Source organism: Chelon labrosus (genome assembly GCF_963514085.1).
Source record: "Chelon labrosus genome assembly, chromosome: 23".
Lineage (NCBI taxonomy): Eukaryota > Metazoa > Chordata > Actinopteri > Mugiliformes > Mugilidae > Chelon > Chelon labrosus.
This window is the reverse complement of record NC_140356.1, coordinates 18968157-18996051: the sequence shown is the minus strand read 5'-3', so window position 1 is coordinate 18996051 and position 27895 is coordinate 18968157. Positions and strand designations below refer to the sequence as shown.

The window sequence follows — 27895 nt, the reverse complement described above, 5'->3', positions numbered from 1 at the left end:
ATTGTGGCCAAAACTGGTTCTGCAATCACTTTCAAAATACTGTAGAACGGTGTATCCCCTCCAACCTCCCCCCCTGACTCCAGGTTGCCAGGTTACCGAGGTAACGTCAGGCTACTCGATACGTCTCGTGCTAATTACCTTTTCAATTCGATGACCCACCTCCTCTGTATGCGCTAACGTAACGTTACTTTGCACGAACACGCATAACTTTGTTCGACTGTCGTGAATATTTTAAATGTCCATTTACATTATGTACAAGTAAGTTAGCCAGGAGAAAATTAGCAACGTTGGCGTCTGTCTCCGTTTTCAGCCGTCTCCATCTTTCAAAGGCATCTCCTACAAATCCTTGTTTTATTTCGGACTTTGTCACGACGTAGTTCGGATTCATAACGAGGTCTTTTAGGTTTCGCAACGTTATACGTGTTTTATCCGACACGTTCGTAGCTGCAGCTGCGGTAACTAGAGCAGAGCTGGCAACCCGGAAGACGAAACTCTACTGACTTCGTGATTGGTCGATAGGTGGAGGGTGGCGCCTCAGACCAAAACACAACATGACAACATCAGTTGAGGGCTGCAACTTTCACTTTTAAATGACAACATCCTGGCCGGACCACTGTTTTCAGTGATATATTTGAAATGAAGATGATTTCTTCATGTCTAGTGACATATCAGGGCCATTTTATGATTAATTGAAATACATTTCTTACATACTGTTCCTTTAAAGTAGATTAATCTCGTTGTGGAGTCTAGGTTCATGAGACAACAGTGAAATACCTCATATTTAAAAATAAAATCTGTTCAAAAATAGACTTTTTATAACTTAGCTCCACTAGGAGTCAGTTAAATCGTCAGTGTGTAGAATGAAGCTTCACAGCACGAGTCAAGACAGACGATTCATTTTCACCCCAACCTCATTTTATTAAGCAAAGTATCAGAACGGTCTGCAGTTAGTCGTTTAATGAAAAAAACAAGATAACTTAAGGAATGTAATGAACAGCACTTCAATACTGTTTGAGGGTAACTGCATCAAAACCAGCGCGATGACAAACAGAATCAGGAATGTGACGTGTTTAAATGCTGCGTGTGCCAGACGACTTGTTATCAGCCAGTAGTTGAGACATAATGAAGTAAAGCAAACTAGTTCATCTCCGGCTGAATGTGCTTGAGATGAGGTGACGATGTTACAGCAGTTTAAAAAAAATAAAACTATGACTTAAAGCCATTAAACCACAAACATATATATTAATAGCCCTCACTAATTAGCTCTCTACGCATCGAGACTCTAATCAGGGTTGGAATTTAACCATAAAATAAAAACTAGACTGGCCTCATCTATGTGTGACTGTACTTCACTTGCAAAAAAAAAAAAAAAGAAATGCATTGCACGTTTGTTAATCAGGAATAAACATTATTCTTGAAACTGCACAAAAAAACCTAAAAGTTAAAACCAGCTGAGTCGTAGAAACACATTCCTCGCTGAGCTTTAGTTCTATCAGGGGGACGTCGTTTTAATTTCTCCTCTTAGAAAATAACATTCACAAGCGTATAGAGTTAAACCGTCTCTACTGGAAATATCTGGAAGTGTGATATAAAAAAATAAAGATGGAAAATAAATCAAGAGTTTCGCTCCCCTGCTACTAAAACAAATCCACTGTACATATCAGACTCTGAAAGATATATATTTATATTTACTGTCACCTTTTGTTAATGATTTACATCCAAAAATAAAATTAAATCTTCAGTCAGTTTTTTTTTTTTTTTTACAGTGATCAGTAAAAACACGGGAGGCTGGTGTGACCTGTGACAGTCAGAAGGTCAGTACTTCACACATTAATACGACAGAACCGGGACGACCGCCCGTCTCAACCACAGTGTCAGCGACTACCCCTCGTTTTTACCGTCCCGTCACAGCAGCATGGACTCCTGCAGGGCGAACGCCTCCTGTGCGTGCCGGTAGTGTGGTCCTCCGAACAGCTGGGGGAGCTGCTGCCGCATGACGGGCTGCTGCTGCTGCTCTTGGAATTGCGTCCGGTAGTGGAGCAGGGCGTCCGGGTTGTCGGGAAACGTGAACTCCTGGACGGGAGACATTTGGGCTCGCTGGAAGCTGGGTGAGCGGGGCATCCCGCCCGGCGACGTGGGGAGCAGCTCGGCCTCTTGCTCCCACTGTAGTCCAGCTACCGCCCGCCGTTGCCCCGCTTCTGGCGGAGGGTAGTGCAGGTTTGCCTCGACTCTCCGATGCCCCTCGAACCTGTAGTCCTGCGTGGTGGAGGTGAGTTGTTGTAGGTAGATCGGGGTGGAGCGGCCCTGGGTGTCCAGCTGCAGGGAGTGCTCCATGGGGGGCCTGGGGGTTTGGAAGTTGCGGGCGGAGCTCGGCGGCGGCTGCCGGCGGTACGTCGCAAAGGAATTATTCATCAGAGCCTTCTCTGGGGAGAGGCTGCTGGGCTGCCGCTGGGTGGTGGCGTACGCCCGTTCCCCGTACGCCATCCTGGAGGGAGGGGGGAATCGGGAGGGTGAAGCATAGTGTCTGTCCCCTCCTCTGTGGTCCAAGCTCACGCTGTAGGCCGGGTGTAAGATAGGGACCTCAGTAGTAGTTCGTTCTGGAGATTGCTGCTGGGGAGGTGAGTGGTACCGTCTCTGGACCTCTGCTGGATGATTGTAGGAAAACTGAGGAGGAAGAGGATGTCTGATCATTCTAGGTCCTGACGCCACGGAGACGACGCTCCCAGTGTGGCTGGGTCCACGGATGGGGCTGGGTCCACGGATGGGGCTGGGTCCACGGATGGGGCTGGGTCCACGTATGGGGCTGCCCTGATGCAGGGCTGATCCACTCATGGGCGTCTCGCTGCGAGGGCTCCTCATTCTGGACGGAGGTTTGTCGAGCTGCAGGATCTCAAAGTCCTGCTCCGGCAGCCCCGGGACGTTGTCGTACTGGGAGGCGTTGGAGCCCCGGTCGGTGCCGGGGACGAACCCTTTGGAGCGAGGCCGACGATGGGCGACGTCGTCCGGGCTGGAAGGGTCTGGTGACGACCCTCGGCTCAGATGGACGTCCCGGGCGGCGGCAGCAGCTTTGACAGCCTCCAGCTTTGTCTCAGAGGGTTTAAACCAGCGGGGGGCGATGTCTCTGTGGGAGCTGGAGGCTGCGTTAGAGTTGTGGTTGGCGGTGGCGTGACTCTGATGCTTCCCTCCATCCACTAACGTGGTCTGTGACGTGGAGGCTGAGGACGGAGCCGCTCCCCTCTCAGGCGTGGTTGGAGTTAACTGCTTCTGCTGCTCTTTGGGGATCTCATCAGACCTCCTGTGGTGGTGGGGGGCGCCCCTTCGCTCCGCCATGCGGTGGCGGATCGGTTTGTCCAGCGAGTCTCTGCGTGCCCTGCTTGGGGGCCGACTGTCCCGCTGCCGGTCTGGCACAGGACTTGGGTTCCTGGGAGGCTCGGCCGGCTCCGTGTGGCTTTGACCGTTGCCCACGTGGTTCCCCACCACCACCGCCGCCGCCGCCGCCGCCGCTGCTGCTGCAGCGCGTTCAGGAGGAAGCTGCCCCAGAGGTTTCTTGGGAAACTCTTCGTCTTTAGCTGCAACAAGAAAACAGAAGATACTTATCAGAACGGTGTCGAGGAAGAAAAGTGGATTGTTGATTCACATCAGATGAGCAGGCACAACAGGGATATGAGTTCATGCAACAACACTGCCACGTTATCACATATCCACAGGCCGAGAGCAAAGACAGAACAAAACCATCAGGAAGAGTTTGATACTGAACCGTACCGAGTTTAAAGCATAAAGAGTTTATAGTTAACTGGTTTACATCAATAAATATAAGAGTAAACATAGACAGAGTGCAGACAGTGATGGTGTAGGGACTGGAAGGGAAAGTGTGATCATCCAAGTCAGGCCAGGAGGCAGCAGCTGGAGGAAGAGGAAGTCAACGTGTCCACAAACTAAGTATCAGCCGTGTTAACTATCAGAGATTCTCCTGGCTGATACAAACACGGAATAAATTATGTTTCTGTGGTGAATGGTTGTGGAAGGAAGCTCAAAATAGTCGCGTTTAAAAATAAATCTGAATTGTAAAAACCACTGTCAGTTGTCACAGTTGAGGCTGATTGAAACCAGCAGACGGTTGTTAAAACAGGCGTCTTAACAAAAAGCCTCCAGTGTTGGAAGAAATGTCTCATTATCTCGTCAGCGCAGAGGGAAACCAAAGAGGCTACTGTCAGAGATGCGTGGGCTCTGGAAGAAAGGAAAGTTCTGGTCTTCCTTCTTCAGCTACAGAAATAAAAAATAAAATAGTATGTTCTGCTTTTATGGGACCGTTAAACTGACTGAATACAGGAGGAGAACGACATCCAGGAAGGTAACGGAGTACCTGCAGGTGGCCACCAGAGGGCACATCATAACACTGGATTAAAACCGAAGAGGGAATATATAAAAATATATAAATAAATATAAATACACAGCTGAGAGACCAGTTTTTGTGAAGGAGAAAACCAGAGACGGGTGACAGAACAGGACGAACGAACGGACGGACTGACTGAGGGGACAAGATGGGGGACAGAGACATGGAGGAGGAAGACCAGTCAGGATAGCCCACCGGTTACTGTTGTAGGAGGGAATGTGGCCGCCACTCACAGCCACACTTTTGTTGTTGTTGGCTAACATTGTTTGAAAGAAGAAGGAGAGAAGGCAAGATTAACGAGGAGACAGAGCAAGGTTAGAAACAACACTACTACTACTAGTACTACTACTACTAGTACTACTACTAGTACTACTACAAGCTTAGGGACGGCAGGAAGTAGAGTGAGCTGGAATACACCGAGTTTGAAATATGCGGCTATTGGTGTCAATTTTTGTCTCAATGTCATTTTCAGTTTGGGAAAGTCCAAATTCATGACTTAAAATATCTTTTCTTGTCTGAGCAACAACCTAATCCACAGAGATTAACATAATAAAGAAAGAAAACCTGTAAATGCTTTTATATTTCCTTTAAAATAAGTACTACTTCATCCCTTCAGCCCTGTGGACGCTGTAAACCTTTGACTCTAAGTCAGCCTTATTAAAGCCGTGTCCCCCCTCCCTCCCGTGGTTGCGTCGGACCTGCAGTCATGGATCTAACCCGAGTCCCGTCTCGTCTTACCTGGCGCAGGCAGCTCCAGCTTCGCCCTCCTCAGCTCCGTCATGGACGCCTGCAGCTGCTCGATCACAAAGTCGTCCTCGTAGAAGAAGTCTTTGGACAGAGTCACCTGCATGAACTCCACCAGCTCCTCCATGGACAGCTTCATCAGGTGCTCTGTGGGTCAAGTTAACACTGTTTTTATTTATTTAAGTCTTTGGACGTCAGCTGAGCAGGAGTTTGTAGAGTTAACGTACTCTTGTGCAGTTTGAGGATGGTGTAGGACATGGCAGACAGCACCCGCTCACCCTCCAGGATGTAGATGTCCCAGATCCTCAGGGTGAGGGTGAAGGGAGTCTGAAAACACACACACACAGAAGAAAAAGGTAAAACATTAAACACCGTCCGTCTTTTATCTGTGGAAGCTTTAAATGATTCACTCACTCTGTCCAGGAAGCACTGGAAGAACCACTTCATGGTGTAGAGACTGGTGAACACTTCCTGGTTGTCCTGCAGCGGCGTAAACAAACCAGACAGTAAATCTATTCAGTGTAGAGTAGTGAAACACGTCCACCGGTGTGTTTAATGGACGGTTTGTTTCAGTGATAACAGGTTGATCTGATCTGGACGGTTCATTTCTGTCATTATGAGCAGTCGCTGCATTATTCATTATTCAGCTGCTGCATTATTAAAGCCTCTGCAGTGTTGTGTGTCTCACCAGGTGGTGTTTCAGCTTGGGCATCATCTTCTTCAGGATGCGGTCGTGGTGCTCCTGGAAACGCATCAGCTTCGGGAAACCGGGGACGAAGAAACCTGGAGGAGCGGAGGTGACGGGGTTTTAGTTTCATCTCATATTTGAGGAGTCAGAGACAAACACAGAGTCTGAACCGTAGGTGGACGTGGTGGTAAAGTTATGGGAGGCCTGGAGCGTCAGGTGAACCCAGATAAAACGACAAACAGAGAGGCAGCGACAAGAAGGACTAGCTTTGTCCACACACCATCAATACTGGAGAAATCTGAGACTTAAACTACAAAGAGGTGGACGACAAGCACTAAAGTTCACGTCTTCCTTCTTTCAGACCCGTCCAACGTATAAATCCAGTTTATTTATGCCCCTATAGGAACACTCAGTGGTGCGGTGGTGTCGTCGTGTCAGCGGCCGTAGAGTTACGAGCTCATTTGTCCCCGACTTCTTTTCATCAACAACTTCATGGTGTGTTTGACGAGAGGCTGGCGAAGATCCAGAGTCTCACGAGAGCAAAAAAAAAACAAACGGTCACACACCGTTATCTGGCTGCAGTTTAAGAGCCAGTGTTTATTTGATTCATGTTGTATGTTAGACGCTTTTAAAACAGCTGATCTCCTTGTGATTGTTGTGGTTAGTTTAACTGCTGCCTCACGCTGGGCTGCATCTGTTCTTCTTTATTCAATTATTAACAACAGAGAAAGAATCAAAACGACTCCAGAGTTTTTTAATCAGACGCTGCTCCTTCCAGCTTCTCAGTTATTGATTCAGAGTGTGAACTAATGTCTGTGATGATCCATAATTAGACAGAAGACGTCCTCTCTGTCCATTTACTTTGTCTCTTTTCTTTCTTCCTACTCTAATGTGTCAGTCCAGCATCTGTAATTAGTTCTTTTAGCTTCACTTGCTGACTTTACTCTGAAGTTTTAAGTTATTTTCTTCTATAAAGTCGGTGACAAACATTCTTGGGGGTTTTAAATCAAATGGAGCGCAACAGAAACCCAAACAGCTGACTGTGTTACCGTGCATGGCGTGCTTCTGTCCAGAGAGCAGCCTGACCAGAGCCCAGAAGGCGTCCTCCTCGTTCATGTAGATGAGCAGCAGAGCTGTGATCTGACTCATGCCCTGACAGTAGCCCACCTCCTGCAAACACACGTTCCACCAGAGGATTAAATGAGGAACGAATCCCTCCGTTTATACACAGAACATAAAACCATGCATCAGTTTAACTCCTCCTCCTCTTCCTTATATGAGAATGACATGTAAGCACCATTTTTGTCCCGTTACGTCCTAAAACCATCTTGAACTTGAAAAATATAGAAAACACTGACTTGCAGCTTCTAACAGAATATTGTGCTCCCTCGTAGGGGCCGATGGGAAACCTGAACACCTTTAAAAGACAGACGTGTGGTCACCTTGAGCGGTTTTCAGTGACTCACCGTGTTGTACATGGAGTAGGCCGTGAGGACATGGAAGAGCGCCTGCTGCCTGAGAACAAGAACACACAGAAAACCTTTCAGACACTTTACCGTTAAGAGTCGACTATCAGACAATTCAGAGTTTATGTTCTGTCTGAAAACTTCCTGAGCTGTCTAGACACTGGATTATAAATGAATGTTATATACAATATTCCCCCAGGAGGAGATGTTTGTTAAAATCAAGTTAAACGGTGAAGAGGCTGCAAAACAAAACAGAAATCGAATCAAGAGAAAGAGGACCTGAGATCTCTCACCACTACTTTCTAGAATCTGTTTACCTGCTAACTCTGGTTCCGTTATCAGACGGCGAGTTTACGCAGAGAAAATGATTTAGTGTGCAGCGTGTGATGTGTGTTATATTTCTGTGTTTATTCAGGAAATGAATGGTTGTCATGTGACGCTTCCTGCATAGCAACGAGATCTCATCAAACTCAATGAGGGGCTTGGAGGTTCTCACTTGACGTCGTAGCGGTGCATGAACATGATGTGGTCTCTGTAGGTCCGGTTCACGTCCAGGTCGATCTGCCGGATGTCAGGGGACATTCCTTTGGCTCTGGCCTTCAGCTTCTGGAGAAAAACCACGAGAAGAAGAAGAATCAGTGGAGGTCAGTCTCACACAGCAGCTTCCTGTCTCACCACAGTTTATATATATATTTATCTCGTCTGCTTGTTCTGCTGCACATCGACTCCACTTCTAGCTGAAGGCAGATAAACTTTCTAATCAGATCCAAACTTTCCAAAAACTCTCCAGTGTGTGCAGAAAAAACAAAGTTGTGTAGCTTCACACAAACACAATTAAACCTTCAAACCCACAACACAGTGAAGCTCAGGGAAATAAAGTCAAGCCGTGGTGCTGATGAATGTTTATGAGGCTTGATAAATGTTGGACTCCACACCTCGTAGAAGTCTTTCTTCTCCTCTTTTATTTTGGGAACATCGAGCAGCAGGCACCACACCTCCCCTCTGAGCTGCAGCGGTATTCCCTTATAGATCCTCCTGGCCAGCTGGAAGGAGACAAACATCGGAGCGTTAAACTCTTTCAAGGTGATAACTGGGAACAAAAGAGACAGGACGGCAGAGATTAGGACGTCATTTAAACTTCTGTCAGCTGCCAGCCACGATCCACAAAGCTCCTCTCAACGTGTCAGATAGAAACTGAATGGACTCTGAAGGAAAGGGCTTCTGGAGGTGAAATACCACCATCTGGCTGGACGAGCTCCAGGACAGAGAGAGAGAGAGAGAGAGAGTGCTTCGAATGCAGAACAGTCTGAAGTAATTCACAAAGAGAAAGGAAATCCGCAGGGCTCTAGGTGAAGAAGATTAAGTCTTAAAACTCAAACTGCTGGAACAGCAGAGCTAATCGCTGCAGTCAATTCTCTGTCTGACGCTGTTAGAAGTCAGTCGACCAGAACGGTTACACAGCAGATATGTGAGGACGGGAGGAGCTGTTATAATGGACCGTTTAGGCTCCTGCTCAGACTCTAACGCTGTAACTACGCAGCAACGCAGACTGTAAGAGCTGTGATTGGTCCGCTTGGTAGTAACGTGTTTCTGCTTTAGTATTTCTGGCTGCCTCTCCATCTCAAATTGATTGTTTTGTATGAATAAAGATGGAACACGAGGAGGAAAGGTTAACTGAGGTGACACAAACATTTGTTCGACTCGTTTTCGGCGAACTTTCAGCAAAAGTTTCAGTCGTGGTTGTTGAAGGTGAAGCAGGAAGTAGAAACAAAAATGAACCCGACTGGTAAATAAGTCACAGCGCGGGCTAGTGTTTGTGTGGAGTTGTTACAGAGCGAGACAGACTGATGAACGCACAAGTATAAGTCTGGCAGTAAACGAGCCTTAAAACATAAACCTGAATGAGGTGAATGGACGGGAAGAGAGTCTGGAATGATGATGAAATTCAGCGCAGAGTCGCAGCGATGACGGGCTGATAAGTTGAACTAATCTTTACTTTGAGACGACGACCAGCGGGAGCGTTCATCAACCTTGTGTTCAATCTTTGAGACTTTGACAAGTTTAATTCTGAAGGACTGACTCTGGAGGACGAGAGGACTGGGAGTGGAACTTGATGAGACACGCTGAATTAATCCTGGGATACGTGGCTGTACCAAGTCCACATGAGCTCCCACCCAGAGCATCCTGGATGAAAACCCTGAAAGTGAAATATTGGGAACAACAATGACCTTTAATTGTGGAAACGTTACAGAAAATGTTCCTTCATTCATTTTCTGTAACTTCTGGTCCTCTGGAGGGTCGGGGGGGTGACTGAGCGAGAATAAATTAGATAAATGAGTGGTTTGTCTAGTGACAGTTTGTGCTTGAGTCAGGTTGCTGCTCATGTTGTGGTTTCAGGAGATGATGAGGTTGTTATATCTGCTCCTCTCTAACCTGAAACAGAAAGGGAGGGAGGGAGGGAGGGAGGGAGGGAGCGGGACGCCTGATTCACTGAGACGTGTGAGAGCGAGTCATAAATCAGATCGGCCCATAACCTCTCCTGGATGTCAGCGTGTGCAGAACACTGACGTATGTGTGTGTTTGCTGTGTTTCCACATTAAGAGGCAAAGTATTGTGGACGTCATCTCAGAATTAATGGCTTCTGGTTCTGTGTGTGTGTGTGTGTGTGTGTGTGTGTGTGTGTGCTGAGCCTCCACACTCGGGACCCTCTGGTTTCTTGTAATGAGGCTCTGATGAGGGAGTCAATGAGAGCATCTGGTCGACTGATCATCCTTCTAGTGTCAACGCTGGTGTGAAGACACGTGTGTCAACGTTTACGCTGAATCTGATCAAGTCCAGTCTTTGTGTTTGGTTTGGACTGCTCATTTAAATTTAAGAGGAGAAGAGGTTTTCTAATAAACCCTAATAAACTTTGATTTGTCATGTTCAGCGCTACGAGGGTGTTCTCTCCGTCCTTCCATACCGCAGACTAAACGTTCTCAGCAGCTGTAGAGACATCTGAAGCGTGACCCGTGTCCTCGCTGCTGACTGACAAAGAGAAAAGAAAAGCCTCCCCTCCGTCCTCGGCTGCAGCTCCACGTCAACACGTCTCTGCTGAGACTAAAGCAGGTCCCTGAATCCCTGCTGACGCCAAACGTACAAGTGAAGGACACAGAGACGCCAGCAGCACCTGAACAGGCTCTAATGACGACAGGCGTAACAGACACCTGCCCCACTCTGACTGTCCTTATGGGACGGAGACATGTCCTCTACAGCAGCTGCTGACAGGAAGAGGAACTAGAAGAGGATCGATATCAACGTTGGAGTTAGACACCAAACTCTAGATGATGATGGACGGATGGAGGCGAATGTGATGATGAAGATGTGTAGTGACCAAAAACAAAAAATCAAATCACCTTCTCACTGTTCTTGTATTTGTCCCAGCTCTTCAGCATCTTCAGCCATTTGCTGGTCCTCTCCACCTCCATGTGTTTTTGCTGCGAGGAACGAGAAGTGACACGTTAATAACTTTATTTTTTCTCATTCCGCGGCTGAATTCACGTCCAGCGGGAATTAAACAAACAAAGAACAACAAGCAGCGGATTGTTCTTCACGTTCAGAGCCATTCGAAGGTGAAATGAAAGCCTTCCCTGGATTCTGTTTCTCTCAGCTTCCAATTTGTATTTCCTTCCGTTTTAATCAAGTCATCTGTTTACAACGATTTAAGGAAATTAAATAATAAATATTGACTTTTCTTTGGGAATGAGGCTTATCTCCTGAGCCTGTGTTCTAGTGCTGTATGAGAGCTAAATTTAGCTTTTCAGGTGTGAAAGCTCTTATTTCCCACGGGACATGAATGCAACGTTTGATGCATCAACAAACCTGGAAGGTAATATCACTGGTTATAGAAGAAGAAAATAAAAAAATAACAGAAAACTGCATGAAAGTACTCTGGGAGGATTTGGAAATGGCTGAAGAAGACAGAAAGAAGGAAGAAGAAAAACAGCTGATAGGGACGAAGTGTTTAAATGTTCTGGTCGTCCAACGCCGCCATAAACTCTCCAGGAAACTTTTCTTTTAAACGTTAAGTGTGTGTTGTTGTTGTTTGGGCGCAGCCTTTCAGCCTGAGGTGGAATCAAGGTGGTAGTACTGAATGATAATAACTTTCTGTCTGACTAATTTCATTTTCCAGACCTGTTTAGTCACGTTATTTTGGTTCTTCTTCTTCTTCTACTTCCATTTTGGCAGCTTTCACAGCAGCCGTTAAAACAGAAGAAGAAGAAGAAGAAGAAGAGGTTTTGGCGCTACAGGGCTGGTGGTTTTAGTTTACGGCAGACCTGAAACCAGTAACTACATCCTGATCTGATCATTTTAAAACAGCCTGACTTAACGTCTGATACTGATCAGGACAAACTAAATAAAGTTAGTCACATGTTTCACAAAGACGAAAGAGTAAATGTGGTCAAGCTGTTGAATCGTCTCTCACCTTCTCCTCCACCGAGTCGTAGGATGGAAGTTCATTCTCACTGAGGAAAGAGGAAAAAACGAATAAGATGAATATTCTAAAGCTTTTCTCTCTTAACCTCTGGTCTGGTTTGGTTCTTGGGTGAATCACAGTTCTGTATTTGAAGCCTTTCCATCCACAGAACAGTGCCTGAGCTTGTCTCTTTATCACGACTCTATCAGACCGAGGGAACATCACACATGTCAGCGGTCACACAAACAGGAAATAACAGATTAGACGTTCCTCTATCTCCGTTCTTCTTTATCTGCGTTTGAAAGTCTCTGCTGGAGTCGCTCGGTATAAAACGTTCTTTTTCTTCTCAGATAAACTGAACCGTTTGTCTGGCCTGTGTACGGTAAACGTTTTCTACGGCTTTACATCAAAACCTGAATTTAGTTCTGATCCTACTGAAACATCCTCCAGGACCTCGACTCTCTGCCTCGTCACTGACCTTCACCTCAACACACTCGTGTCTCCGTCTTAAACAATCATACAACCCTGAGGTTTTCTTTCTTCCTCCACCATCCTCCACCGCCTCTGGTCTGGATCGTACAACTCCATCTTAACACCGATGCCCTGTGATTGTGGCCGACCCGGCTGTTTCCTGCCAGTCTATTTATACGTGCATCTAAAACACCCAGCGCCGTTTAAGAGCCTCGTGGGTTTCGAACCGACCGGAGCGAAGCCACAGACTCGGAGCTGCTGTTAACTACCACTCAGAAAGCTTTGGAGGAAGTTTGTAGGTCTGATTGTAGGTTGGGGTGTTTGTTCTTACTGGACGAAGCCAAAGCGGTCGATGACTTTGTACAGGTGGAAGTTGGTGTCCTCCCAGGGCTCCACGGTGGCCTCTTTACCCTGGAACCAAGAAAGAAAGAAAGAGAAACATTAGAAACTGTGATAATGAAATGAAGTGACATATAGCGACGATAGGAGAATAAACCTTTGGTGAAGTTGAACTAATAGCAACTTTAAGGACTGATGAGATGAGATTTGGTTGCCATACGGCGCAAAAACAAGAGTTCCCCAAACATTTACTGAAAGAAAACACCGTCCAGGACTTTGGTTCTACAGCAGTAAAATGTGAATCGACCAAGTTGAACAAAGCCCCAGCAACAATCAATGGAGTGACAAATCATCAGTTGATAGATTCGGTTGACATACGATGCAAAAACAGGAGTTCCCCAAACGTTTAACCCAAGGAAACATCGTCATTGACTTTGGTTCCTACCACTAAACTCACCAAGCTGAAAGCAGGCTTGGAGTTTTGGATAGGAAGCTCTACTGGCAATAAGAGCAACTCCCTCCATATAGTAGTGATATTTCACTGGGAAACATTTGAACGTCCACTGGAGACTGATTGTTAGAAACAAAGAGGTGGACAACAACCAAACTGATTTATATGTTTAAAGCTAAAAGTAATTCCCAGCCGGTCAAGTTTGATGAAATTCCCTAATATAGTTAGTACTAGTAACTGAAGATGGCTAAATGCTGACAAATCTTATTGATAATTTCTGTTCCACCTTTAATCTGGGACGATTTGGACACAACAAGGCGCTCGTCCACAAACCTTTGTCCACTGACAGTTTCATCGAACGACAACAAAAGCGTCCTCAACCTCAACAGATCTCTGTCTGATCTTTGTTGGAGACGAGATGGTCAAAGCTTAGCACAGCTGACCTGACCATCAGAAAGATCAGCCAAATATCAGTTTATTGATCGATAGGCAGTTAATGAGATTTGTCTCTCCTTCAAACGGAACATTAAAGAACAAGTGATGGCAGAAACGGCAAAAAAAAAAAAAAAATAGGTGACTGATGTGGGTCTAAAATCAGATCTGATGACCAACCGTCGGCTACAAAAAGAAGACAATCAAATTGGGTCCCATATTCTATCACCGTCTGAGATCCTCTGATGCATCTAGGTTCTAACATAAGAAACGTCGTCATGCCAGGTCTGTTTAGGAACAACTTGGTTTGAAAGTGTATTTTAACGGTTGTATGGGTACGTTTTAGAGTCCACCATAAGATCTCATGTGAACCACAGAGCAATCAACGACAGCTTCCATACTCCTTGACTTCTATTTCTTGGTTTTCTTATTTTTTCTTCAGGTGCATCTCATGGTTAAAGGTAAAGCAGTGAGCTGGTTTGACTGATGTCGGCTGTGAAATGAAATAAACTGAACAGTAGCTTCTGATTGAGTTCCAAATTACATGCCGCCCACGTTCCTGGAGGGCAGAGAGTCATGTGTTGATTGGCTGCTAGATTACGAGGGGAGCCGCGACTCCGGCGCCCTTGGGAAAATGTGTCGGCGTGAGTGTGTGAGACAGAGGATGTGTGTGTGTCGAGCAGCGATTAACAGGTGTGAAATGAACAACCAGACGTTCACCTGCGTCACCATCTGAAAAATAAAACGGCTCCTTGGATGAATGAAGCATCAGACGCGTAGAGATGAAGTATTATAAACAGAGATGGACAAAAAGATGCAGATATAACGTCTAAAGTCTGTAACTGCTGCGTTTCCTCTCCGTCCCGTTGACCCGAGGCCTTGCTGAACTGGAAAAATGTGTCAAGCTGTAAAATACGAGCTGCAGAGTCAAGCAGTCGATTTGTACTCGAGACTCTTTTCCTCCACGATCTCTGAGAACATATGAAAGCTTTTCACAGTCAGATAAAAAAACATCGGCTCAGCCTGAATATTTTATTCATCTCAGATCTGCTGGGACTGAAAATCCTGAGAGGATTCAACCAGATAGAGTAAAAAAAATATATGCTCAGCATCGTGAAAGGTCAGGGTTGACCTCAAACACACCTGCTGAGAGTCAGCTGACACATCTAGACAAGTACGAAAGCATCTGAACACCTTTCAGTTGGACTAGTTTGCAACTAAATGGCTCTGATTGGTTGTAGGACCATCGTATTGGATGCAGAGGTGTTTTTTTCTTAATGAAATCCAAACTCACCAAACTCATATTGTGATAAAGGTCTGAGTCTGGCTCCACCAACAGTTTGGAGCAACGGCAATGAAGACGAGCCACGTTGTGCGAACATTACAGCGGCTTAATTAACAAGAAATGTTGCCTCATTTGGTTCAAAGTAATTACTGCAAACAGTGCATCATTTAAGTTTATCGATTGATGCCACTTTAGAAAACAAGCAGATAAAACGTCAACTGAATTCAGATGAGTCGCTTTAATTCCTACTTGTGAACTCTCCATGGATCAAACAGACGGGACGTTAAATAAACCTGTTAAATCAAACAAATAAACGTCTAATAAAACCACAGCTCTCATTAACTCATCTTTCTATCATACATCACTGGATGACTCTAAACTCTATCCTGGGAAACCTCAGAGACATTAAACTATTACCAGACCCTCCTCCTCCTCCTCCTCCTCCTCCTCCTCCTCCTCCTCCTCCTCTGAAGCCCAGCTGTGGTTTCTCAGGTCGACCTGCTCAACAGATGTCGAGGTGAAATATTTTCAGCATTCACCTCCTCCCTGAGTCCCACCCAGTCTTCACCAGTTAAATAAATAACTCACACACATGTGAGTCAGTGTTTTATCCTCCCATCTCACCACGAGTCCTGAACGCCACGTCATCAGGGCCGACACATCTATCGTTATAAAACACCCTGCTATCAAGACTGAGCTGTAGTTTATTAATACAACACGTACTTATTCAACAGTGGGTCGGTGCTTCCTGACAACTTAAAGCTTCTCATCCTTTAATATAAAACTTTATCTCTGTGTCCTTATCAAAGGTTGACTACGAGGTCCTTTCTCAAAAGTTATAGCAACAAATCTAACGTTGAGTTATTACACAAAGACGTCAACGTGGATGTTTCAGACAAAAGATGAAGAAACACAACTAAAGTTTAATGGAACATACTAAAGGCTGTGTTAGCATGGTAGCATTAGCATTTAGCGTGCCATATGACTATGGACGTAAAGCCGAGCGGCAAATCAAGCCAACGCAAAAACTACAGTTCCTTGAACGTCTCACTTGAGGCTGACTCAAGGTCTCTATAGACAGATAATCATTTCTGACGCTCCACATCTTTAACCGTTTTTGAATTATCTGGGAGTTAGACGGAGTCAGACGCTGCCAAGATGGCGACGGCCAGAGACGCCACGCTGAGATTCTCTTTAAACGTCACGGAGGGTTTGTTCACCTTTAATATACGGTCAGAGGTAACGAGACAAAGAAGTGAGTTGTCCTGAGAGGGATGAACGTCTGAACACAACGAGTCAATATGTTTGGTATTTTCTCTTTTACATAAATCGATTCAGAAGCGAGCATGAAGCAGGACACTAAACCACACACGGGCACACTACTCACTTCAACACGTTCTGCAGAGGCAAGACATCATTCTTAATATTCACTAAGATGACCTGAGCGGCGAGCAGGGAGCGTGTGCGGTCGGACGTGATAACCGACTCCATTAAACTCCTCCCACCCCCCGACAGCGACGGCGACACTGATACAGCGCTGATCGTGTCTCATTCAGCTTCGCCAAACACTCAACACGCCTCCATCATCTCTGCTCTCCACGGTCTGTTCACCGGTAATGAGGCGGCTTGATTATGCAGCCGGCTGGACTAAATTAAAAAGGCTAATTTATAAACGGAGCGTGGTGGTGGTGGGCTGGTCGCACTGATACGGCCGCTCGCTCATTAAACGTCTGCATATATATACACATTAGTGAGCACACAGCTGAGAGACTATGGAGAGAGATGGACCGGTGTCAGTGCACGGGGGTTCATCTAAATCTACAAATAAGACAGGAGGACCAGGACGTTTGAAACAGTCCAGAAACACTCCTTTTATTATATTTAATAAACTCGTAAGATCAGACGTTAGGGGATCATTTATTAGACTCTGACAGGTTTATGGGTTCATTAGGGGGACAAATATTTTTTTACACACTCCCATGATATACTAACTCATCTATGAAGTCAATAGATGTTTTTCCTTTAGCTGATCATGACGCTACGATTAAAAAAATATATATAATTTGAGCATATACGCGATATTTTTCCCTGACTCAGATTTTTGAGAAATATATAAATATATTAAAATAATAATAAATGTTTAAAACTGCTAAAAAACAGTTAAAACAATATAAAATAAAGTTGAAATATTCAAATAAATGTCATTTAGGTTTATTATTGTTCCTCATATTGTCATAAGTATTTTTGATTTTTAAAAAATTCTTAAAAATATTCTTTTTTATTTCTGTCTCTTTAAAAGCAACAAGAACATTTTTCTTTATTTATTTTATTTCTTTTTTTTGGCTTTTATGTCTAAAATTGGCTGATTTATTTGAATATCTTGAATATATTTAAACTAGGACTTCAACAGTACGTCATTAGTGTAGAATATGTCGCCGTGTTTCAATGTTTACGTTCAATTTGAATCCTGAAACGAACCAAAAGAGCCTGAACCCAAAAGTCGAAACTGTGAGAATTATTATTTAATCTGTGACCCAGTGAGATGCACGATTAGTAAAAATAAAAATGTCCGACCACAGCAGCACAACCGCAGACGCACAAGCATCTCAACAGAAACAGCTTTGCATCGCCACCACCTGGATCTCAGCCAATGAAATCACTCCGTGTCCATGACATAACATTAACCCTGCCGTTTAGTTTAATGAAGAACATCTTCTATTAAACCCACAGTCCTGTTCTGTTTCTTCTAACAGTTAATGTTCAGTCCACTGGTTCCTCTTAAACGCATCATTTAAACGTTAACATCCGCCGCCGGTCGCTGAGCTTCAGCCGAGAGCGAAGCATGTGAGATGTGGCCATCACCCGGTAATCACAGCCTTTTGCTGAATTTATGAAAATGTTTTAAACACACAGCGGCAGATTCTCCACGCCGCACGCTGTCATTATTGCATTTCACGGGCAATAAAGCGGTGATTTACAGAGCGATCCCACCGCAGCGTTATGAAGTTTTGGTTTGTGAGTGAGTCACTGGAAACGGGCTGTGGGTGACCACGAGGGAACAGAACTATTGTTGCTGCTCCACCAGAGCTCTGGTACTTTCACTGCAGTCTGAGGGGAGCTTTAACGTACCTTGTCATATTTGGCGACTATCTCCGCCCGCTCCTGGTCAAGTTTCACTGCAGCATCCTGCTCGGTATCAGACGCTGGAGAGGAAACAGAGACAAAGAGGGAAGACACATGAGGACGGTCAAACTTTATACAACACAAAGCTGCTTCTTGTTCACTCAAATCATGAGGATGTTTCAGTCATATGAACGTAACAAAAGTTTACATCAACACACTGAAGGCTGTTAGTATTAGCATATTACACTGGTAACGTTTCGTATTTAGTGTGAAATCAAGTCTCAAATCAGGTCAACACAAAAACTTTACAGCAGAAACAAACACGTTTACAGCTACGAGAACTTTCCTAACTGTCTCTGTGAACCCTACCAAGATGGCGCCACCTGTAGACGCTACACTGAGCTTCAAAACTGCTCTCTAGGAAACTGGAAAGCTGACCTGAATGTTGGTGCTCTATGGGAAGTTAAAAGATCCCCAAACAAAGGAGATAATGATCAAATAAAGATCATTTTAGATTTATCTGGAGGTTAGGTGGACGCTGCCAAGATGGCGGCACCTGTAGACGCCACACTGAGCTTCAGAACTGCTCTTCAGGAAACCTGTACGTCACTGAGTGTTCAGCCATTTTTAAAAGCAGTCAGTGTGTGAAATGTAGACCTTCTACAAAATGTACGAATAGCATGTTAGCTAGAAATCCCAAAATGCAATTCTTTGTCTTAGCAGGTACAAATTAACGTTAAAGAAAGGCACTTGTACAAATATCTAAAACGCTGACAAGAAATGTAAAGAAAATTGAACATAAGAGTTGGACAAGATGGTGACACTAGCTGAGAAGTCAGGAGTTGCTCTATGGAAAGTTAAAGGATCACCATAGTTATTAGAGTTCATGCTAAATAATAAGTAATAATCCATGTCTGACACCCAGTAATCCAGCAGTTGTTGGGGTGTAGCTCAGCCTAGACCAGCGCTGCCGTGTCCTCCTAAAGGCTTCCTGTTGTAAATGTTTATAAGTCACTGAATTTAAATTCTCTCTGGACGGAGCATTACATCTAAACATTACTAAACTATCTATATGACTGGATTCTTTGCCTCTACTCTTGTTTTCTTGGGCGCTACGACTAAACATCAGATTATTCTGTCATCACAGACGTGCTCTGTGTTACCGCAGCTCTCCGTCACTTCGCCAAGAGCTGACGTGGAGAACACACACTCTCCAACACACTCTGGAGAAAGCCAGAAGGAACCCTAACTACACTACAGCCTGACCTCAGCCTGCATGATAAGAGCAGAGAGCTCCTTCAACGTCACCGAGCCTCACAGAGCTGTTTCTGTGTTTGCCCTCTGACTTCACTCACTCGCTGCAAATGTGTTTATTGTTGTCGCTGAGCGCGCTGATAACCGATGTGAACCTCAGGACTGCACATCAGCGTTTCCAACAACAGTTTACACACAGCTAACACACACACACTTCCTGATTCAGCCAGCAGCATGTGTGTGTGTGTTAACAAAGCTGCTGCATGCTCTATTAAGTGGGGTCGGGTTGTGTTTGCGTTTCATTCAGCGTGAAACACGTTGAACTGGAGGCTCATAATGAATCACACCTACGAGCAGAGAACACAGGACGCTTCCTGAACATTAAGGCAGAAAAGCATCAACAATATTTACATGTTTAAAGCTTATACAACTAGAATATGGGAATTCTTCAATAATCAAATCAGAATGAGAAGCGTAGACAACGGCAGGCTGACCTGATGTTGATGCTCTATGGAAAGTTAAAGGTATTAGAGTCCAAACAAAGGAGATAATGATCAAATAAAGATGGTTTTAGATTTATCTGGAGGGTAGGTGGACACTAACAAGATGGCGGCACCTGTAGACGCCACACTGAGCTTCAATACTGCTCTTCAGGGACTAATTTCACACCTCTTCATTCAATAGTTGTTGGAATATCTCAGTCTAGACCACAGTTACTCATTGCGCGGCTTGCGAGCCACATGCAGCTCGTCAAGCTATAATTGACGGCTCGCATGGTAGTTTACAGTATCACACTGCCACTTGCCTTTGAATGCAATCCGCTCCACTGTTTACCGGCAATGCTACAGCGGACTTAAACTGCCATCTCGTGGCGATAAGTTGTAATACATTTCACGCAGCTGAATCACGGAAAGCGCGAATGAAAGTGGCCACTTCTAAATGGGACACACTGTATGTGGTAACACAGCCAATACATTTTTTCAAATATGTGCATGGGGCACTGTTTACAAAACTTTACCGCAGCGCACGTTTGCAGGCAGGCCACGTAAGCTCCGCTAGCTAGCGTAAAACACAAAATGGACCGGTTTTTAATAAAAAAGGGACAGAAACGGTCCGTGTAACGCTTATCAGTTCAATTTTCTAAACACAAACGGACATATGGAAAAACAGAAAAATGGATTCAAATATCCAATTTTTCATTTTTTTCCACCTTGACAAATTAAAAAATTGGATTTTTAAACTGTTTTTCCAATTTTCTGTTTTCATTCAGAGGATCAGAAATTTTGAAAATTACAAAATTGTGTAAAAATTGCGTCTGGGCTCCAATTATTCAATACTGCAATGATATTCTCTCCCTCGTTCCACGTAGTTCTATGACGTTGCGCCGGTTGTGAGAATTGGTTGGCTACTGGCTAGTTATCATGGGTGTGTCTGGGTGTGTTTAGGCGGGCATTCAAGAAGACTCGGGGCAGTCATGTCGACGCTGGATAACTACGAGAATATAATCCGAAATCTTGTTGAAAATGTAGGTTATACTTGCGGGCAAGTGCAAAACTTCTTACAGACGAACTTTGGACTGAACAGGGGGGCAAGCATCTCGTCATTGTACAAGTTTTGCATGGATCGTAACATACACAGGCTTGATTATGCAAGGGAGATAGAGAATAATAATTGAGTAATTGGAGCCCAGACGCAATTTTGCAAATTTCTAAATTTCTGATCCTCTGAATAAAAACAGAAAATTGGAAAAGCAGTTTAAAGATCCAATTTTTTAATTTGTCAAAGCGGAAAAAAATGAAAAATTGGATATTTGAATCCATTTTTCTGTTTTTCCAAATGTCCGTTTGTGTTTAGAAAATTGAACTGATAAGCGTTACACGGACCAGAAACGAGCTCAAAAACCAGACGGACAGACACACAGTGTTGTAACGAATAGTGGAGTGGATGAGGAAAATGCACATTTGCAAAGGTGACTTAGTATGTTGTTGTAAAAGTGGCTCGCCTTTTGATTTTGCACTGCCAATGTGGCTCTTGTGAAAAAAATAGTGAGGATCACTGGTCTAGACCAACACTGCAATGTCCTACTCAACGTTTTTTGCCTAAACTTTAATCTGTCATTACATGTTGCTGCAGTAAATAAGATAACGATGAAGACTAGTCTCTACATTGTCCTGGCTGAAACACTTTTAGACGTGTTCTGAAACTGTCTTTAAATATAAAGACAACACGATGCTCTCTTAAAGACCAACATGTAACATTGCTGATCTCTTGCTCTCTGCCAGCTGTTCAGCCCTTTATTTGACTCCAGTCATTCTCCAACTTCCTCTCAGCGTCTCGTGGGGTTTTTCGACGGGAGGAAAAGGCCAGAGAGGAATTCCAAAACGCTTCTTAGCGAGCTGGCTGGCTGGCTGGCGTTTTTATGACAGGATGGTGTGTGTGTCGGTGAAAGGCATGTCGCCGTGGGCTGCCAAGAGAGCACACACAGCGCGAGAAGACGCTGGGAGGTGAAGGAGCCCCCCCCATCCTCCCCCCGTCCCGCACAACAAGGCAAACTGTCCGGGGCAAATAAACAAATACAGTAAAGCCCTTTTTTTTCTTCTGGGAATGCCGCCCCAGGAGGCCCCGCGGTTCCCATGGTGAGGAACCGGGGAGGAGATGGGATTCAAGGCCTTTCTTTGCACTAAAGCTAACTCTGGTTCTGAGTTCTTTAAAGCCATATTAGTATTCCACAGCGGCCCGACTTAAGCTAAATGCAATTAGAGGCCGTTTCCTGCTTCAAGGATCTCACAGGCGTCCATGACGAAGACTGGATTCATGCTTTTATTGGCGGTTAAGGACTTGTAGCGGGTCCACGGGGTTTACAGACATTTGTAGGAGACCCCTTGTGACTTAATGGCTTTGAAATGTGTTTTAAGGTGTTGTGCCACCAAAGAGGACTTCTTGACGCTTTACAGCATTTGAAAGTTTAATTTGGAGACTAATTTTTCTTTTGATCCTTTGCTAATTTTACTGTTCTCCTGCTCCGTCTGAATACGATGCTAATGGAAGCAATGAAGATGAACTATATGATGAGTTAGCTTAGTAGGAGACTCATCTACTACACATGACATACACACAGCCATAAGAGCCATAAAAACATTGATTAGCTGCTTCAAACGTAATATTTAAGTAGTATTTGTGCCAAAATCAGTCCCTCATCCAAGTAATTATTTCCAGTGTCAATCTACCAGATTGCCAAACCAATAAAAGTCTAAATAAAATACTCCAGTACACACACAGGCTGAGTGAACATGAACTGACCAGCGTTTATCAGGATGGAGGGGTCATCCTTTACCAGACGACCTCTCATGTCGTCCCGCTCATACCTCATTAAAGCCCAGAGGCCGCCCACCGAGCCGACCTCCCACCTCCTCCTGACTAACCGTCCCCGTCCCGCTGTGATTAAAATGTCCCCCGTCCCGTCACCCGCCCCGGCACCGACCAGCTGGACTCTCCCGGCTCTGCCCTTCACGCCACCCTGCTGCATTCAGGTCACGTGGGAACCGCCGACACCCAGAAGCGTTCCTCCGTGACGGCTCATGTGAAACAAAGGTTTTCAGGAAGTTAGGTGGCTGCTTCCTCTCTGGGGTTGATTTGCTTACCAGGTGAAGTGAATGCTGTGGTTTCCATGGTTTCACTTGTCTAGTTAATAATGAAGTGAATACGATATGTAAAGAAAGTCCATTTTTAATTTTGTTTTACAGCCTCTGGGTTCTGTAAAGCATCTTGAGACATCTTGACGCTACATGCATTAAAAATAAACCCGCACTGACTCCAGTAGAACATGAAGTGAAATGAATTCTCGAGTCGATCTGTAAAACCTGCAAAGAAACAGACTTAGCGCTGCCTTCAGGTGCTGCTGACGCCTCTGACGGACTTTTATTAGTGTGGGTTCAGTAAAGGAGAAACAAGTGCAGTAGTCAGGCTTGATAGCGATCAGAATATGCTGTGGACATGTTTACTGCCACGTTGCAAAGATAGTTATTTAGCTACAGCTATGTTTTATGCAGCAGTGTGCTTCAGAGCATTCAGTTTAAATGTAGAAAACGGTGCTAAATGTGCATCATAAAAGTTCATCATTTGAGCTGAAGAACAATTTGCAGCAACAAATGTGCAAAAAGCTGAACTGAAAAACCTTCAGTGAAACCTGCACGCAGCCTAGAATATGAGTCTGGTAACACAGCATTTGGATTTCACTGCTAGAAATGCTAACGATCAGTCTGAATGCAACGGAATCATTTGTTTAAATGTTGATTTAAATGCATCTAAAACACAGAAACATCAAATGCAGCTACGACTCTGACACACTTTATAGTTTGTCGAGTCAACGAGCTTAATTTCTAATCTATATAAAGACACGATCTGCTCCAGAGAAGACGTATCACTCTGTTGTGATTTTCTAGAACTAAAGAAGGTGTCAGAGAACAGACTGGCAGCCTGCAGAGAGACAGATGTCATATTTGGGCCGGTTATGAAGGTAACCAACCACAGAGCCTGAACTCGCATCCAATCATTTTTCATTGTCATCCACTCTAATGTCCTCGCAACATATGCAGTGAAATATTGACTCAGTAGAGCTTTACAAAGAAGCAGGAAGCAGATCTGTTAAAATAGACCGCCATGTCAAGGTGACTGAAATTTTACAATTCTGCTTTAAACACAGTGGAACACACGGGACGTTTAAACAGGATGTTATGCTTCATTTAAAGCTTCAGAAAGTATAATCTCTTCTTCTTCATTTCTTTAGGTCTTGAGTCTAAATCTGGCTCAGGATCACACAGATCCAAGCCGGTAATCACAGAGGACGTGAATCTTTAAAACCCTAATTCTGGCTCTGACAAAACCCTCTCTTAGAGTTTTTTTTTCTTAAGTGAAGGTGAGGACGGCGTCTCCAGATAATAATTCTGCTGTCAGCCACTTCGGCGCTCGTGACGGGAAGCGTTGCGGGGGGTGCATTTGTGCGCCTGGTCCTCATTATCATTTGCTGTTAGAGGAGCAACTGACAAAGAACAACGCGACAAGCGTAATCACAGTGCTTCTGGTTTCCTCTGCTCTCCCAGAGCTGCTCTAATGAGAACCTCTTTGTTCTTCATGTTAAGGACCGACCATTGTTTGTGCATCTCTTGGCCTCTCACAGATGCTATCTGCTACGGAAAGAGGAATAATTATAATAACTGTAATAATAGCAGTGGAAGGGTCGACTGGAGACCGACTCATTTCCCGTCTTTTGTTCCTGCTTTGCTGTTCACACCTACGGAGTACTTCAATTGTTCACTACGTGCTCTCTAATACACTGATACAACCGCCTGACATGATACGAACACGACTGTGGATTTAAGAGGTTTTTCATGAGGTAGAAGTTTGCCTGGAACCAGACCAGCTTCCCCGTCCACATTTATATCTGAGGTCTGGAGTCTCTTTGTTGGGATCTGATTATACTTTGGCAAGGATCTGGGTTTTGGAGCCAGCGAGTGTTATTTTACTTAGACTGGACTTTAGCACGCTCTGAATACTGCAAAATATGTAATTTTGCTGTCATGCAATGTAGAAGTACTTTTCTATTTCTCTTAATATGTGCATAAAATATGTTGGAATGATTACTTGGTCAGCAGAGAACGGTTTGCCTACAACAACTAAATTATTGGTTAATCATTGAGGCCACATTTTGCATAAAGTTCTTGGGTTTTAACTCATCAATCAATCAACTGAGACCTTTTTAGTCGTTTTACACTTTCACGTTGTTGATCTTATTCTGAAATGATGTCTCAAAATCCTATCAGATCATGAAATCAGGTTCCATCACACACTTAAGGAGAAAATCAGGACAGTCCCGATGAGTGGGCAAGTGGTTTGGGAGGTTAAAGAACCAAACGCTAACAGATAAGCAAGAGAGGTCCAATTTTTCTGACAATTCTCAAAAAGGCCCAACTTGAGTCTCATTTTAGCCAAAAGGGCATAAAGTTCTTTGGTATTAACTCATCAGACATTAATGTTTTTGTAGTTCTAGTTATTAAAGTGAAGCTCTTTTTAAGTCTTACTTGAACAAACCAGTTGTTACGCTACATGTGGAATTTGTGACAAATCATTTCCTTCAACGAACAAAGTCCTGCTAAATAAAGTGAAACTAAAACATCTTCAAATAGTTCATGACTGAGACATTCACACAATTATGCAACTATGCAGACACGAGTAGACCAACCAATGACTGATGAGGTAACTTCACGCTACACTAATCTGTGTCATTTCTCTGCTGAGATAACAAACGCCTGCAGCGTCCAGGTGATATTTACAACCTGGACTCGACCACGTGCAGAGACAAACGTCCTAACCCAGAGACAAATAATTAACTTCCACACTTCCACAGCTCATTTCAACGTGGACGTGAACCGTCCAAGAAAAGCTTTTTAAACATCAGCACGAGGCTCCAAGAGGCTGCAAAGGTCGTCAAACACCTCAAGACAAAACTGTTCGTTGGAAGCTTAAAGAAAAAGCTGAAACAAGGACGACAAGATGAGTGTGAACTGAATAAAATATAATAGTGATGCACCGATGTAAAAATTCTGGCCGATACCGATAACCGATGTTAATATTGCTGTTATGGCCGATACCGATATTTACCGATGTCAATATATATATATGAAACACATTTTTATGATAATCAAAATCATTAATCATCAATAAATCATTTTTTTCTTTTACTTTTGCATTTTATTTTCAGAAATGACTGATACTGTATTCTGATTGAAAAATATTTAAGGTACAGTAGTAGGCCTAAAAAATGGCCAAAGTCACTTAGCAAAATAAAATGACTGATACTGTTTTCTGTAAAAATTGAAAAATCTTTAGTTGAGCAGAGATGTCGTCTGTTTGGTCATTTTTCAAAGTCTTTGAAGAGGATCCTATGCTGTATGTAATGACTCCTCGCTATGCTGTATGTAATGACTGTGAAGGCCGGGTGATGCGAGGGGGAGCTCGTGTCAAATCGTTCAACACAACCAATTTGATCACCCACTTAAAAAACAAGCATCCCGAAGCCTACAAAGAATATGAAAAACTAGCTAATGCTAAGCAGCGGAAGAAAGCTACTGCTATCAGAGCTAGTGAGCGGAGCGCGAGCGAGCGAGGGGCGGAGCGGATGGAATTTTGGTGGAGCGCGGAGCGCTTGTTAATTTAGAGGCCGGAGCGGGCGCTCTGTTCCGCTCCGATACCGCTCACACCACCAGCCTGACGCGTGCCCAAATCCACCCAGAATTCATTTCTTTCTAATAAAACCAAAACCGTTCATTTTCAAAAAAATTGCCATGGCAAGATGGAGTTCGTGAAATATTTTAGAAAGGAAACTGATAGGGTTATTTCTCCCTCTTTTAAATTGGAGCGAGCGTGGAGCGATTTCGCTGCAGCGGGGGAGGACTTTTAGGTGGAGCGGGGAGCGAAATTGAGCGGAGCGGCCTGACGTGAATTTGAGCGGAGGAGCGGCCGACTGAACAGCCACCTGAGCGAGGAGCAGGACATTCGCACCGCTCAGCTCCGCTCACTAGCTCTGCACACACATCAAATACACAGGAATAATTATCGGCCTGTTCACATCGGCTCTATTTTTACACCTGACCGATACCGATGTGTAAAAAAATGACCATATCGGCCGATATTATATCGGCGGCCGATATATCGTGCATCACTAAAATATAATACAACTACTATGACAAAAAAAGAAGGAGAGTCATACTCTAGCCTTGGATAAACTTTGATACGTGCAAAAGCAAAACTATGCATGAAGTTATTTACTAATATCAGCTTGACATTTCTGAGTACATCACCCTCCATTAGCATTCTGTCATCAGGGCACTGTATTTGGAAGCAGAGTGTTAGCACTGAGGAGTCTGCATCACAGTCACTGGGAAGCTGGTAGGTGTTAAATACATGCTAATATTAGCCTGTTAGCGTACCCTGAGCAGAGTGAAGGTACTGCTGGTTTAATGTGATGAAGTTAGCATGTTAGCTTTAACCTTAATGTGCAGCTAAACAAGACAGGAAGTTATCTGTTTTATAATGATATTAATTACCATAATAATTATAATTATAACACCATAACCACAATAAAACCAACTAACTATCTTTGTTTTGAAAAATCCTCCACCAGGAACTTTTTTCGACCAAGAAAAAGCCATAAAGTTCCTGGCAGAGGATTTCATAACAAAGATAAGGCTCATGAGGAGTTAAAAGGTCACAAACTTGGCACCAGGCCGTGCAAAGCTTTTAAAAACAGGCAGTAAAATCTTTGACTCAGTTCTAAAACTAACTGGCAACCAGAGGAGACCAGCAGGAGTTTGCTTTTAACGGATAGAAGAGACCACGTTGCTCAGAGTTGCAGCGTTTTGACTGAAAACTATAAATGTTTCCCGTACTAGTAGCTGTGTATTACGTCCTCAAAGGACAACAAACACACGCCAGCTGAAATAAAGATTGAAGTCTACTACTGCACTGCAACACGAAACAACAAGCCAATTTAAAGTAATTTAAAAATAAAAATCACTCCAGGATTCTCATCATACCAAAGTAAACTTGAACACAACCTTTATGGCCTCTTGAGTCAAACTACAGCGACCCATCTTTTCGTCCGTTACCTCTTTTCAAGCCATCCACTGGTTCCTCCAAGCGAGCCTTAGTCCGCATCGGTCACGGTTCAACCAGGTCCAACACACCAAGAGAGAACCCGAACTACCTCATCCCATCACTGCCGCTGCCCACTGCGCC

The 27895-nt window shown here is 44.2% G+C and overlaps 1 protein-coding gene across 1 annotated transcript; it reads right to left on the bottom strand.

Moving 5' to 3' along the window:
• Positions 1–858: 858 nt before the first annotated feature.
• On the bottom strand, positions 859–27895 carry usp6nl (USP6 N-terminal like). Its single transcript, XM_084573215.1, has 14 exons — positions 27766–27895; positions 17855–17928; positions 12550–12629; positions 11757–11796; positions 10687–10767; positions 8227–8334; positions 7788–7897; positions 7292–7340; positions 6875–6995; positions 5826–5920; positions 5552–5617; positions 5365–5464; positions 5132–5284; positions 859–3569 (listed from the first exon to the last, which is right to left on the bottom strand). The coding sequence occupies exons 1-14, from the start codon at positions 27812–27814 to the stop codon at positions 1906–1908; spliced, it is 2790 nt and encodes a 929-aa protein (XP_084429341.1). The 5' UTR covers positions 27815–27895; the 3' UTR covers positions 859–1905.